Source organism: Podarcis filfolensis (assembly GCF_964270895.1).
Source record: "Podarcis filfolensis genome assembly, chromosome: 8".
In the NCBI taxonomy this organism is placed as follows: Eukaryota; Metazoa; Chordata; class Lepidosauria; order Squamata; family Lacertidae; genus Podarcis; species Podarcis filfolensis.
The window spans coordinates 43,372,679-43,388,506 of NC_139611.1; the positions used below are offsets into that span (position 1 = coordinate 43,372,679).

At 46.0% G+C, this 15,828-nt stretch overlaps 1 protein-coding gene across 2 annotated transcripts in view; it reads right to left on the reverse strand.

Moving 5' to 3' along the window:
• The window catches only part of NFAT5 (nuclear factor of activated T cells 5), a 65,893-nt gene extending 51,527 nt beyond the window's left edge, over positions 1-14,366 (reverse strand). The window contains exon 1 of one of the 2 annotated variants that reach the window (XM_083626398.1): positions 14,050-14,366. In XM_083626398.1, the coding sequence (XP_083482524.1) occupies positions 14,050-14,278 (229 nt within the window). In that variant the 5' untranslated portion in view covers positions 14,279-14,366. Of the gene's footprint in view, positions 1-3,726; positions 4,678-14,049 lie in introns of those variants that run through there. The other variant, XM_083626400.1, reaches the window with a different exon arrangement.
• Positions 14,367-15,828: the final 1,462 nt, after the last annotated feature.

The following is a 15,828-nucleotide window of genomic DNA, read 5'->3' on the forward strand; positions in this document are numbered from 1 at the left end:
ATGCAAAGGAAAAAACCACAAATACAGTATCACACAATTTTAGATTAAGTGATGTTCACAACTCTCAGATAACTCAAGGAAACCTCTCCTTGGTGAAGATTCAGCTATGACAGAATCGGTGACTGTAGCGTAAAATGTTTTATCTTAGTTTAGTTTAGGAAGTCATCTTTAATGGGTAGATCAATTAGCTAAAGCATTAGATGATTAATTGGTAGGAGGTTATTTTAATTTGTTCATTATTTAAAGCAACTTTTTCTGATGCGTTACTACAAAAACAGCAAGGATAAAAAATGAAAGTAAATAACAAGGCTCTTTATGAAGGGTTGGTAATATGTAAATTTAAGTCACTGAAAATCAGTCATCTGATTCACAAACAATTTCCATCACTTTACAGTCTGCAAATAGGATTTAAAGTTTCTCCTTCTAAATAGTTTGAGATAATAGATTCATATGCTTCCAGTGTTGCTAAGTTATCTTTGATGACAAAGTTCACTTTTATTTTGCGTGACCGCTCTGCAGTTTTGAGTCACAGTAGGTTGTATCCAATGTTACTTCTACTCTTTGGTAAAACCAATAACATTGGGACAGTAGTGCTAAGTAGCACCAAGCATTAAGGTCTGGTGTAGAGTCTCTGTTCATGATCCCAACCAGTGCTATTTTCCTAGAAAAAGAGGTGCCAAAACTCACCATGAACACCTCTCCTTTTCTCTTGGAATGACAATGGTGCCCACCAGAGAGCTGCTGGAACTGAGTTCCTGTGAGTTCCCCTGGAAAAAAGCCCTGGTGGGTTGTGGGTTCGAGCCCCATGATGAACAAAAGATTCCTGTATTGCAGGAGGTTAGACTAGATGACCCTCAGGGTCCCTTCCAACTCTACATTCTATGATTTATGGAACCCTTCTCAATTGAGATCATAGAATTGTAGAGATACAACAATCCTTCACATCGGCTACTTTGAAACAGCAGGTAAAAACATACCCATTTGTCCAAGTCTTTGGAACTTGATGATGTTTGTGTTAGTTGTACTTGAAGTTTAGTGTTGTTTTTAGAATGGTTTTGTCTTGCATAATTTTCCTATATTCATGTTTATACTGTATTTTGTGTTGCAAACTGCCCTGAGCTCTGCTCTGGAAGAAGGTGGATATTAAAACTCTGAAACAAATAAATAAATACCTATTTTGTCACAGTAAAGAACAAACCTATTCTTTAGTTTCTGAATAGGTATATAAAAATGTTAACATATTAGCTAGAGTTAAGACAGTGTACACTAATCCACTGCCAATTTCACTACTTTGAGCTGCAGTTCTATACCTACTTTCTTGGGAGTAAACTCAACTGAACATGATGGGACTTACTTTCGATGGGAAATGTATAGGATTGTATTATACTGTTAAAGAGATGTCTGTTGGGTCTGGGAAGAGGAGACAGGATTAGTATTTACCATTGTCCTGTCCAAAACTAGTTTTTCACAAGAAATCATTCTCGTCTGAGCACTTTCAGCCTGTTCAATCCTTTCTTTTCTAGCCTTGACTAATTTTTTTGTTTATACATTGAACGAAAATTGAAAACAAAATAAGCACTGGTTATAATCAAAGGCTTTATATACTTTTCCTAATCTAAATTTTACACAGACTTTTGACATATTTTGACAACAAAAGTCAGTATTACTAACTAGGCCATATTTTCAGTAATTTCCTTCTATCCCCCTCAATCATATGCCTCTAGTTTATTACCAAAAAGCGGGAGAGCACAAACAAGAACTGCATCTGCTGTCCCTGGGCCCCAGCGTTCTTCCACAATCTAACAATTGCTGTGTTCACTGTCATCCACACAGAAATGAATCTTCAAGGCCAGCCCTGGCTAAAGGAGCAGTTGACACATCCAACATGCTACAAGCTCCAAATATTGACAAGGCCAAGGGAAGCCCAACTATAGTTCCTACTTCTCATACTAGAAAACAGGAGAAATCCCATCCTGCTGAGGAAGCCAAGGAAAGCTTAATAAACACTTCATTCAAAGACTTGTCATGCTTCTTTTCCCTTCAATGCAAAAGTCAATCAATAACTCACACAGCTGCTGCATTTCTCTGAAAGCAGGGATTATTAGAACTTTTGTAATCCCACTCAGACAACCTCAGCAACTGCCCATACCCTTGCACATATTTTAAGAACCACAGACCTGCCCTTTTGCGAAAACGGAACAAAAAAGTGTCAAATCACATGTTGAAAATCCACAATTTAAGTGAACATTTAAGTGGACAAAAACCCATCATATAAATATAACAGTAAGGCCTATAGGAATACAAGTGGGCAATTGGCTGCCCTGGCTCCATATTTTCATTACACTGATTTATTTTAGCCTTGGGGGCCCATTCAGATATTAGTCTAACAGTGCAAGAAATGCTGTGAAGAAATATACTGAGTAAACCTGAAACATTGGTCTGAATACCCAACAAACCTATTTTGTCGCTCTAGATTTCACAAGACCATTGGAGAGTCTGACCTATTTTCCTTGGGGGCATGAATGGAAATAACTCCTGCATTTTGTGCAGAAAATGAGAAATTGAGTTGAATCAACCCTCTGTTTCGGGAGTTTATAATGCTTGCTTTGAGGCAACTGCAATATTTTTACATTTTAAAAAAGTCATGATCTAGTTGTACAAGCTGAACTTTAACATAATATTTTTTTCTCATACCATGTTAAAACAACCTGCTGGATTTCCATAAGTACACTGCTGTTTTCCTTTGAATTCTCTTTTTGTGTCTCTTGTGTGATAGGTGTAAAGGAGGGAGGGCAGTGTGGCAAGCTAATTGACCCTGGCCATTATTTTGAGGGCAAAATATTTTACAGGGTTGCTAGCCTTGCTTCAATGTTTGCTTCGTGTTTTCTCCCTTTTGGAGCTCCTTCAGAAGATGAACCAAGGGGTTACTAGGATCAAGGTGAAGTGAGCGAAAAGAAAAAATCTACCATTTCTATCTCTTTCCTCGTAGCAGGCCAACATATACGACTTCCCCACTTAACTCCTGCATTTTCAGGCCAACTCTCTGTGGCATGCTACACTGGGCCCAATACCATAGCTGGCTGCGACAGACTCATGATCATTTGTTTTTCACAATTTGTTCATCTACAGAAGTAGGAACAAGGAGAGGCAGCATCAACCTGCATTCAGCCATGTAGGGTGCCTTGAGCTCCTTGAAAGAAAGGCAGGATAGAAACGTAACAGGCTGGTAAACAGACCTACTGATGGCAGGAAGGAACGGAAGAAGATGGGAAATTCAGAAGAATAAAAGTGACACTTTGAGAACGGGGCCCTATTTAGAAACACTCTCTCGGTTCAACGAAACATGAGGGTTTTGGACCTTACTTGTGAACCGCCACTGCCGCCAAAAAGGATGCTAATCTGGCAATTGATAGACAGCGAATGAAAGTAAAGGGCACTGCCTCTGAGCACGTGTAGAGCGCAGCCCCGCCCCCACCCGAAAAGTGACCTTATTAACGGCGACTGCGCCCCTTCCTCACCTTGGTCGAGCGCGGGGGGGCAGCAGCCCCTCCCCGTCCCTTCCGAGCGGCCTCCTTCTCGCACACGCCCCACAGGGTCGGGACAAATTCCTGAGAAACAACGGTGATCGAGCGAGCGAGGAGGCCGCTCCGGAGTCCAGAGTCGTCGATGCAACGCGGCGGCGCTCTTTTCCTCCCACCGCCCCCCTGAGGCCCACCAGAGACTCACCCTTGGAGTAGAGGGACTTAGGGGACTCGAGGTCGAGGTCGGCGCTGAGGAGAGAGATGAAGTCCGAGGGCATCGCAGCTCCGCGGCCCGGCCGGGGGGAGGTGGCGGCGGTGGGGGGGCGGGACGGGGGGGAAGTGGCGGCGGTGGGGGGCACGGACGGATGGACGCCGCAGCGGTTGCTGACCACAGGCAAGGGGAGCGGAGGGGGGCTGTGCTGCGGCGGCGGGACCAGGGACAGAGGAGGCGCGGGCCGGGCTCTTATTCAGCCACCGCCGCTCCTGACAGGAATTCGGTGCCTGTAGCCCAGCAGGACCGCCCCCTCTCCGTTGACACTGCGCATGCGTCTCCCGGCTCTCGAGCCACGGCGACGGTGAAAAAGAGAGAGGAAAACACAAAAAACCAACGGGAAAAGGAGGCGCATGCGCAAGGCCTCAGACCGCGGGCGGGGGGGGGGGGGAGGCGGCGGGGCAGCGGCAACAGGCGACGCAAAATGGACGTTGTGCGCGTTTGCGCCGTGCTCGGCAAACAAGTGCCCTCAAGCCTTCGACGCGTGCGAGCGGCTCGCGTAAACGAACCAGAGGCGGCTTTAATGCGCATGTGCCAGTTCTTGTATGGACAGGGGCCTCGCGCAGTCGATTCGAGGGTGGTTTCTGCGCCTGCGCTACAGGGGATATTCGCGAGAGAGAGGCCTCTTTGTCAGAGTGGAGGGAGGTGGCTGTACAGCTTCCTTTTCAGCTCGGGGGAAGAGCAAAGAAGAGTCAAGGCAATCTCTTAGGAAGAGTGAGGAACTGTAGGCTGTGCCGTAGTCGCCGGCTTTTTTTTTTTGTAATTGCTACTTTTGTTTTAACTGACGTGCTTGATCACTGGTGCGTTGTATTTATTTCGCATCTACTGACCAAAAGATGAGGACAGAAATATTTAAGGAGAGGAAGAATTAAGAGGTCCTCTTCTGCGTCAGTTTTCAGAAGGGTATTGCTCTTTTCCAGGCTGCAGGGGAAAAACAGCTACGCCACCGCCAAACACCGAATGTCCTGTGTTCCCTTTGACTTCAAGCACCCTTGCCTTGAGTGGTTCTATATCACATTTATTATGGCAGAAGCTTTTGCAGGCTGTGCTGTCTGACCATTTGTGCTCCACTAGTCCATCTATCTTTAAGGTGCCACAAGGCTGTTTACGGTGAAGGAAGGTTGCTCCGTGGCAGGCAGCACCACCTTTGCATGCACAAGAACAGAGGCTGAAGTCCCAGTTAAAAAAATCATAATTAAATAGCAAGTTACAGGGAAAGTCCACTCCCGTTGGAAACCACGGAGATCTGTTGCTGCACTGGGCTTAAATGGCCTTATAGTGCAATGTGTTCATAGAGTGGCTTCTGCCTGCCCCTGCCTTCTGAATCTCAGGTCCTTATAATTTATTTATTTTCTTTAAAAAAATCCCTGGGGCTTCAGCCTCTGCCATTGTGTATGCAAAGTGTACCCTATAAGGAAACATGGAGACTATAAAATGACAGGAGGTGAAGTGCAAGCACTAGAGGGAAAAGGTGCAGAGGCCCCACTCTCAATAGGCAAGTTCTTGAGAATCAGAATGTACAATTATGAGTTTTCTGTTCCCTCTTGTACCACGGAAGCCATAGGATAATTAAGGGGGGCTCTCCCAATTAGTTCACAGTGGGGAAAGCCAGGTGTATCTCCTCAGTATGTTGCCTACGTAAAGGAGTAATAGTAACATATCGATTACATAATAGCTTACCCTGCCCTTGAGTGGACGACAGTCAAAGATCAGAATACTGTACAATAAAACATGTGAACCTATAACCTAAAATAACTTGGAGAAGGCAGCAAAAGCAATAAAACAAAAGCATAAAACCATCAGCAGACATAAAATAGACTAACATTAAAAGGTCATGGAAAACAAAAAGGTATTTGGTGCTAAACTGACATCCAGATGACTCACAGGTGAGCCTCTCTGGAGAGACCTTCAGCAACTAAGGGTCCACCACTGAGAAGGCCCTTTCCTCAAGAGCCACCCATCACACCGCAGCAGAGAGAACCTGGAGAATGGCCTTCACTAAAGATCTTTATGTATAGAGAGGCCCAACTGGAGACAGGTGATACTTTGAAAAATGCAGGCAAGCCGTCAAGAAGGTGGAAGTTGTCATACTGGGTTTGAGTAATACTTCATGCAGGTAAACAACATGACAGTTGTTGACTCCATATTCTGAAGCCAGAGTCACTTCTCTTCCACCATCACCAGTGATTGTTTTATGTTTTTGACCCTGTTCTACATGTCTGAATCTTCTGGATTTCTGTTTTATTTTCTCTTTATATGCTTTCTGTATTTTTATATTTCAGATTAACTGGTTTCAGGTTGTGGTTTTGTTTTAATATATTGCTTGTTTTAGACAGTAAACTGCTCAAAGATTTTTGAAATGATAAGCAGTATGTAAATTCTTTTTAAAGAAATAAGAATAGTGCAAACACTGAAAAACAACCGTATACTATTGTTTACTTTGGTATGCAAGTATTATTAAATCAGGTCCAAACCATCCTATTGGGTCTGGCCAAGAATAGGGATATAGACAGGTTTCCTATCATGAGCACCACCACTTGTCAGGTGAAGGAAGTGGCTTTTGGAGAAAGTGAGGGGGATGTGCATTCCAACTTCCCCCAGGACGTCAGCTATGCCAGCCCTCGTCTGTTTAAACCGCAGACAGGAGATGACTACAAACCACATACTCTGTATGGTTGAGTCACATGTGCACACACATACTTTCTGTGTGTGACAAGAGGCACCTCATTTGTCTAATTTCCTGCACTTCTAGTTCAGTTCCAGAGTACAGAAAAAGTTCGTGTGGGTATGCAAACCATCTAAAATGTGAATGTGTTAAGTCTCCTAGCTGTCTTGATTCTTGCCATTCTGGAATCTACTTTTTCCTCACCAAATCCTTGGCCTCAATTACACCCAACACAGCCATGAATCTACTGCATTCCAGTTAAGTACCACAGGGAAAATATTTCTTCTTATCAGTTGTGAATTTTGCCATTATTCATTTTCTGCAAATGTTCCCATGATTGTAGGAGATAATCAGTTTTCTTCATGCCATTCTTCTCTCCACCCCACTTGTTCTTTCTAAAAGAAACAAATCCAATCTTTCCAATCTGCCTTCATTCAGAAGGCTTTTCATTTTTGTTGCCCTTTTTCTCAGCCTCCTCCGCACTTTGGGAGGCTGCATTTCCCCCCAGCTTTCCTCTTCGTCCTCGATTGCTTGTTCTTAAGCTTAGACATACACACAAAAACTGTGTCTGTAACTGAGAGAAAGAAACAAATGCTACAGCACACACAATAAAACAACTTGATGCCATTCTAACACTGCTGACATTACTTTCTCCTGAAAGCTGTTTAGAGAGTCCATTTTTAATGCCATTTTAATCTTTGTTGTGGAATATTTTACATTGTCTTAGATTAGTGACATTCCCATGTTCCCATGTGGGATGCCAGTCTTGTATGTTTCTAACCCTGCTCCAAACACCCATTTCAACATGCTGATGAGGATCAGGACTGGACGGGACTGTTAGACATCACTTTTTATCATTAAAAACCTCAGGTTATTCTAAATTGTTAAGCAGGTAAGGGAAATGTGCCATACTCACTGGGGCTGATAGTTCAGCAACATTTGGAGGGCCAAAGGTCCCCCACACCTGGTGTAAACAGTACTAAACTAGACGGACCAATGACCTGATTCAGAATAGGAAAAGTTTCCTCTGTTCCATTTTAATTGCTTTTCAGAAACATTACAATCCTATTTGTATAATTATTAGCAAGTACATATAAGATAAAACCAAGAGCAACTTGAATGTTTGCCTTATGATGGAAATAGTGCATGCATGTCATACAAAAGGCAGGAAATTAATTGGGATGAGCCAATTAACAATTTAAGCCAGTCGTTATTTTAATCAAATTGTGGGGGGAGAGAATAAGCAGGTGTTTCCTTAATATATCACTAGCTGGAGCGAGGCAGTTGATTATTTTCCAATAGTAATTGGAAAATAATGTGCATCTGTCAACTGCTCCGGTGACCCCAGGCCATGCTGGCACTTCCTGACTTGTTGCTAAGCTTGGCAGGGCCTTTGTTGTGTTGCCGCCTTTTCCCCTCGTGGCATCCTTAGAGGAAGGACAGTGGTGGACTTGTGAGACAAAGCTAACAATGCCTTTGTGCAGAACCCAAAGAGCTGCTGCTATAGTTCTGTGTACAGTGTTTTTTTCTTTTTTATAAAAACCCTACATCTATGGAGATCACCTACTACAGTACTGTGTGTTCTCTATTGCTAGAACTTGACGCGAAGAGTGGGGTGTCAGTTCTTTTGTGATGAGCGGTCAAGAGCCTTCCAGGAATAGAGATGCGTTTACACAAAATGCTGCTTCCATTTTACGATCCTTAGCAGTCTTTTAACCTTCACTGAGGGAGGAATTAAAGCAGGTGTGGGGACCCTCAGACCAAGGGAATCCAAATTCAGCCTAGCAGAACTATTCCCATTTGTCATCATTATTATTATTATATTGCCTTCCATATCTGTACATGGTATATATGAAACATATATCTTGGTAATATACAGAATAACACAAATATTATTTTTTTAAAAAATACAAAATGGACGCTTGTGGCAGAGATGTATTCATCCAGGTGGGAAGGCTTGTCATAATAAAAATATCACCAGTTTCTGGAAAAGTGCAGATAGTGAGCATCTGTTGCCTCTCAATAAAAATGCTGTTCCACAGAACAGTGGCACCCACACTGAAAGCCCTGCTAGTGTTCTAACTTTGAGGTGCAACATGTGGAAGTGCCTTTACCGTGGGTGTGTCACACTAGCCAGGAAATAATTTATGTAATTAAATTTTGAATCGGTCAAGTACAAAAACTGATGATAGTGCTATACCTTTCAAGTGCCAAAAAGCGCTTCTCTCTCACTCTCTCCCCCTCCTTCTGTCTTGCCACCCATTTATCCTTTTTTCCCCCCAAGTCCCTATTTCCCTTCCCTATTTTCCTAGAACAGCTTGGACCAGCTTTCCCAAAACTTGTGCCCTCCCAATGCTTTGGACTACTAAGTCCCAGCCAGCATGGGAGTTGTAGTCCAAAACATGTGGAGGGTATCAGATTTAGAGAAACTGCTATCATAATTGTATTCCTTAAGGTCCCCAGGATCCTTGGAGCTGCAGGTTGTCTCTTTTTGTTAGGGACCACCTGGCAGGACTTTCACCAGTTGAGCTTTTTTTTTCAATATACTTTTTATTAGTTTACAACAAAGAGCATATATTTCTAACCAAATTTTCACAGATTATACTTTTTAGACTTCCTTCGATTTTTCTGGTAATCATCCATATATACTCTTAACTTTCACCAGTTGAGCTTAGGCACCCATATCATATCAGGACCTGTGTGCTAGTCTGCTTTTCTTAGCATAGCCTTTCCTACCTACAGCTCCTAAGATTTTCTCAAAGGTAGTGGTTTCCTTGCCTAAACTTCGTCTTCTCCTTTTTGCTCTCCACTTGCCACTAATTCTTCCCTAGTTTCACTTTCCTTGCTCTGTAGCCTGTCTGTGGCTTATAAAACCCTCAAATAGCTGCATTTTCTTGCTCTCTCTTATTCTATATCCCTGGGACTTTTCTCTGATGTTCCAGCGCATCTAAGTAATGCTCCAGAGCTGCCACCATCCCATCACCTCTGCCCCCCCCCCCGTATATTTATTTCAGCTGGCCTCAGTCCATTATACAGTAGCTGTGGAAATGCATACCATTTTCATAACCAAGGGCAATATTCTCCTCACGACAGCGTTATCAGCTGCCTTTAAACAGTGTTTTATTGAAGCAGGCCTTTAAAAGTTTTGTAATACCATAAAGACGGGTCCCTACCACCACCACCACCAGAAACAGTCTTTTAAAGATCTCATTTACTGCTTTTTACACCCCCCAGTTGTGGTTTCCTGGTTCCTGGTTCGGACATGGAAAGCATACAGTAAAATCCTTAAGTGGCAACAGAAGCACCAGTCAATATAAAAGCAGGCAGTAAATGAGCCACACTGGGGCCTTTGGCCTCCTCTCTTCCCCACTGACTGGAATTGCTTGCACAAGGCTAGTGCAAGATGCCCCTTGCACAAAGAAAGTCCTCCCACAAGCCAGGGAGGGTTTCCTGCCCACTCACTAGGATTGTTGGATAAGACCCTCCTGATTTGCAGAGGTGGTCAGAAGGAGGAACTTCTCTGGGGAAGCCCCCTTCCTGTAGAACCATATCCCCTCTGAATAGAGGCCAGCATCTACATCAGAAGTGGGGAAGCTCAGACCTTGAGGCCAAATGCAACCCTCCATCTGGCCCTTTGGACAGCACCCAAGCCACAGCCCCCTCCAGCTGTGTTCAGCTGGAAGGTGTCCTTGAACTGTGTTAATGCCTCTTGCATACCTGGGTGGAGGATGCCTTAAACCAGGGCTTTTCAACCAGTGTCCTGTGGCACCCTTGAATGATGGTCAGGGGTGCTACGGGCCTCTGTCCCTCTTGACTCCTCTCCATCCCCTGGTGCCCTCTTGGGTCTCTGCCTCCCAAAGGCTTGTGTGGCTGTTTGTTGCAGCCGCCCTGGCTACAAGCTCCCCAGGTGAATGGTGCCACTGGGGCTGGTCAGGGGGTGCTTCCCAGGCCCCTGTGGGGCACTGTGAAGAGGCACCTCTCTTTTAGCTCAGGGACCAAGGGCGGCAGCAGTGGCTCCCCAGAGGACTCCCAAGGAGAGAAGAGAGGAGGCTGAGGGAACACTCCACAAGGGAGGGTGTTTGAAAAAGGGTGAGGTGCTGTCAGCTCAGCAGGCAAGGGGTGACACAACTGGGCTCCTGAGCCCCACAGGTTGCCACGGAAAGAATGTAGTTGGTCAAGGGAGCCGTGGACCCAAAAAGGTTGAAAACCTCTGCCTTAAATCATAAGCTCATTGGGACAGGTATTGTCCATTTAACTCTGTGCAGGGTCATGTGAACTACCAACCCTGTATTAAAATAACTTTTATTTTTATTAAATCATAGAATTGTAGAGTGTGATGGGACCCTAAGGATCATCTAGTCCAACCCCCTGCAATGCAGGAATATACAGCTGTCCCATACAGGGATCAAACCTGCAACCTTGGCATTATCAGCACCATGCTCTAACAAACTGAGCTATGTGATATTATTTACAGTGGTATCTCTGGATGCGAACGGGATCCGTTCTGGAGCCCCGTTCGCATCCTGAAGCAAATGTAAGCCACGACTGCGCGGTCGCGTTTCACCACTTCTGCGCATGACGTCATTTTGAGCGTCTGCACATGTGCGAGCAACAAAACCCAGAAGTAACGCGCTCCATTACTTCTGGGTCGCCGCGGAGTGCAACCCAAAAATATTTAAGCTGAAGCATATTCATCCCGAGGTATGACTACTTAGTAACAATATTTGTATGCCATCCCATAAGGTAATGTTCTTCCAAGTTCTTGTTGTTGTCGTTGTTGCTGCTGCTGCTGCTGTTTACTTACTGGAGAAACACCTTTGCAAGCATTCATCTTTGCTATAGCCCTGTGAGACTGACCAAGCAAGAGGATGCTGGGGTGTAACACATGATTCAAGGGCTGTGTCCCAAGTTTGTTGCAACAAATTCTGGAATGTACCTCTTGGACTCATTGCTGCCCTCTCTAAAAAAAATATCTGCCACCCCAGGATACTGACCTTGAGTTGCATATGCAGACAAACAATACTGACACCACAGCCACATAGTTTCAATCCCCTTTTCACAATGGCCCTCTCAAAGTAGGTTAGACAGAGAGTGAGCTTTCTGGTTGAACCAGGATGTGAACCCAGGTATTCTCACTCTAAAGTTCTACACTCAGTCCTTGCACCATAGTGGCTGTCTTTGAACCTGAGCATCAAAACAGGGAAATGCCAGGCCTCGCTAGCTCTTCCCAAGATATTTTGCATGAGCTCATACACTTCTTAGTACTTGTGTCTGAGGTTATAGTACCAGCTGTTCCTAGCCATGCCTTACAGATTAGCAATAAATACAAAGTTGAGGTGCACAGGGACCTTTGTCATAGTAAAAAGTGCCCCTGTTTCTCTTAAGGAATCAAGAAAGTTGCCACAATGTGCACCCCCCCCAAAAAAATGTTGAATACAAACAGACACGTACAGAAGAGTTTGAGGACATTGCCTTTATTAGAAAAAGCTGTGAAGGTCGAGAGAATGCATTCAGGTGACGGAACAGAGAGGAGAGAAATATGTATTTTGGAGGCAGGGGATTAGAGAAGAAGCTGTTTTATATAGTACTCCCTTATTACAGCCTTTGTTGTTCCTGGAAATATTCTGGTATTATAAAATAAGGTGCCAGATTGTCTCAATTTGTGATTTGTTTCAGTTAGGGGTTTTGTTGATTGTTACATAGCAGCTATGATGGAATATTTCAGAGACCCTGAATAATGTGGAAAGAGAAGGTTTTCAGCTCAACATACCCACTGCCTGTTCTCACTCTCATTTGTTTGTGACAGTCCCACCCACCCAACCAAAAATAAAAACATATTAAAAATTACAGGACTAGCATCATATAACTTTTGCACTCCAATTTCTCACAGCTCAGTCCTATCAAGCTGCATTAATCAAATGATGAGACCAGAAATCAAATCTGTTCTACCCCATGACTCTCCGGAGTTTAGCTACAGCCATGTTAAAAATGATAACAGAACTTCAAGAACTATCCACATGTGCTTTGTAAGATCTAATATTCAACTACAAAATGGTCTGAAATCCATGCATATGTCAGTTACTCCACTGTGGATAAAATCACCCCTGAACAGGTAACTTGACCCTGAAACTACTTGGTGCTCCACAGGCCATTGGCTACATCTAAATTTTAAACAATACCAGGGCTTGGAATTTCTCTCCTCTACATATCAGAAAAATGTTCAGTTTTGCTAGCGTGAAAGAGAACACCAACCTGCAATCCTCTCCCTAGTAAGCAATTAGATTGGTGGGGTGTGGGGAGTGACTTTCAGAATATAATAGAATGGGGTGGACCACAGACCCCCATCAAATGCTATTGCTATAACTACCAAATCTCTTGAGGACATGCAGGGCTATAGCACTCCTTTGCAAGATTGCATTTCTAATTAAAAGCGTAAAGTTGCTGGTTGAAGATCTTTTGCTAAGGCTCATGCAGTCAGAACCGTATTCAACAAATCTGACTTCCAGGTAGATATGCCTTGGACAGCAGTTGTCATGTGCTACAAGTTACTCTTCCTTAAATTTTGTAAAGAAGGGCGTCTTTACACAACTGGCTGCATTTTTGGACTCTTGTTGAGGATAGTGTGTGGCTGGGGTAAAGGGCACTTCATGGATGAGCTGCTGCACTTTAAAATATACCTGCACCCCATTGCTAAAAGAAAAAAACTGACATTCATGGATACATGTTTTTGATTTGGGCGGGGTGGGGTGGGGGGTTTGAATCTAAAGTTTGCCCTCGACAACATTATAGCTGCAAAGATCTTTTATTAAGGGCGACTCGAGCCAGGTTTTGCTCGTTGCTCATCCTCCCCTCCTATTTTGGTAGCCTTATCCATTGGTGTTTCCTCCTGGCCGCTCTATCTGACTGGTCTTTAACCCCGCATTAAATTAGCCCAGCAAGAAGCTAGGTGGCCACGTTTCGTGAGCAAAGGCGTCACGTCGAGCCCCCTTGGGTGGCTTGGCGAAGGAGTCTCCGAGGAGGGCATTTCAATGACCCCCCCCTCTCCCAGACACGGGTTCTGAATGAAGAGCAGGAACCCCCCGGGGAGTCTCCTTTTACAGCCCTCTCCGAAGCACTCGGGCTTGGGAGAGGGTGGGAGCGGCACTGAGCCAAGGAAACTCGAGGGAGCGGGCCTCGTCGGGACAGCTACAAGGTGGGCCAGGGGCACAGAAACGCCCTGCGAATCCCGCGGCCCAGAGCCGTTCCCTCGGGGGCAGTAGCGCTTCTGACAGCAGGAAGCGCTCTTCTTGGAAAAAACTGTTCCGAGGAAGGACCGCGGCCGAGGTGTGCACGTAGGCGGTCCCCGGCTCCATCCAGACCGGACTGGGGAAGACTTTCGCCGGTGCCTGGAAGTCTGGAGAAGTTAACCGCTGCCGGTGAGGGTGGACAAGACTGGGTTAGCTGGAACCCAGCGGCCTGACTCCCGACGTCTTTCGGGCGCCGCAAAGCAAAGACAGGCGCTGCCTTGGTGGAAGGGCCGGTCGCCCGGAGCCCAGAGGCCTCGAGGGAGGCTCTTTCCGTGGCTTGCTCGCTCCAGCCCTGGGCCGGCTTACCTGGGGGGGCGGCGGCGACGGCTCTCCCTCCGAAGGCGCTCCAAGGCCAGTCGTGCAGCGGCGCGGCGCAGAAGGCGCTCTCGTCGGCCAGCATGGAGCGCATGGCGGCCACGTCGTGCCAGGGGCGCCTGCGCGGGTCCAGCCTGCTCGACGGACGGGAAGAAGGGCGTCTCAGCTGCTCGGGGCTCGCGCGCTCCTCTGCTCGGCCGCGTGCGGAGCTGGGGACCATCGGTCTCCCCCGGGGGGAGGAGCTCAGCCGCGTGGCGCCCTTCCCTCCTCCCCGGCAACAGGTATGTATTGCGCAGTCCGGGCCGCGGGCCTGCGGATTAATGGCCACTTGGCACCAACACCGGGGCGGAAGGGGGGGGGCGCACACTGTGTCCTGCTGCCGCCCTCCCGCTACAAGCCCCACGAGAGGGGCTGTTCTTGCCCCCCAGAGCAGACGAGCAGAGCCCTCTGACCTTGAGCAACGCGGGGAACGAAGACGCTTCCCCACCCCAGGCAAACGCCGCTTTCGGTGGCCAGGATCGCCAGACTGCTGCCGCCGCCACTTCTTTCTCCTCGAGGGGGCAAAGTGGTGTCCAGAGGGGTTTCTCCTCCTGCTGCCGCTTCGTTCCCTCATGGGAGGGGAAGAAGAGGCTGAGCTGTTGCTGGCGAACTTGGTCAGCGGCATCCCGATCCTGGTCCGACTGCTCTGTCAATTAGGTTTCCAGGCCCAACTCAAAGTGCTGGTTTTTCCCTATAAAGCCCTAAATATCTTAGGAACACAATACCTTAAGGAGTGCCTCTCTCCATATGAACCTACCTGGCCCCTGCGATCATCATGCGGCCCTTCTTTGTGTGCCTCCTCCATGAGAGGTCCAGAAAGTGGCAACAGTAGAATGGGCCTTTTTCTGCAGTGGCTCCCCCTTTGTGGTATGCTCTTCCCTGGGACGCTCTCCTAGTTAGCACCTTCATTACTTATCTTTTATGTTTTTCTGCAAGTAGGCCTCTGGCTGATTAACGTTCTAAGGCCTTTTAAATATGTTTGTTGGGTTAGGTTTTGGGTTTTATTATGCATTTAGTGTTCTCATTTTGTGTTTTTATGTTGTTTACCGACATGATCTTCAGGTGAAGGGCAGTATACAATTTTAAGAAATAATAAGGAAGGAGCTCAAACTCCCTCATCATTTTAGTTATCCCTTTTCAGCACCATGATAGCATCTTTGAGATGCGGCACCACAGAACTTGCCCCCAGGGCAGTGGGAGAGAAACAAAACAAGCCAGTACTGAGGATGGTGCCAAGCTTGCTTTGCACCGTTTGTTTTCCTTTAAGTAACAGGGCTAACTTGAGTAGTCACTTTCTTCTTGAGGACTGCCCACTTACTACTCCATAGCATAGCAACACCAAGACCAAGCACAGGAAGTTGTCTTATCCAAAATCAAATCTTTTGGTCCGCCTTGCTAAGTACTATCCTTACACCAACTTGCAGCTGCTGTCCATGGTTTCAGATAGGATTTTCCTAGCCCTACCTCTAAATGCCATCGGGGATGCATGCAAAGCAGATGCTTCTCCCCTGAGCTGTGGCCCTCCCCTCCCCCCTTCAACGAAACAGGGTCAGATGAGAGGGAGAGGAGCTCCATCTTCTTCCCTGAAATAGGCTTCCCCCATAGTGTCCCAACAGCGCTCAAGTCAGGCAGGGCTGGTGGCTAATGAGGAAAAAATGAAGAGTTACAGGGGACTTGTGATGGGAACCAAAACCCAAATTTCACCAACCATTATAATCACCCTGTATTCCA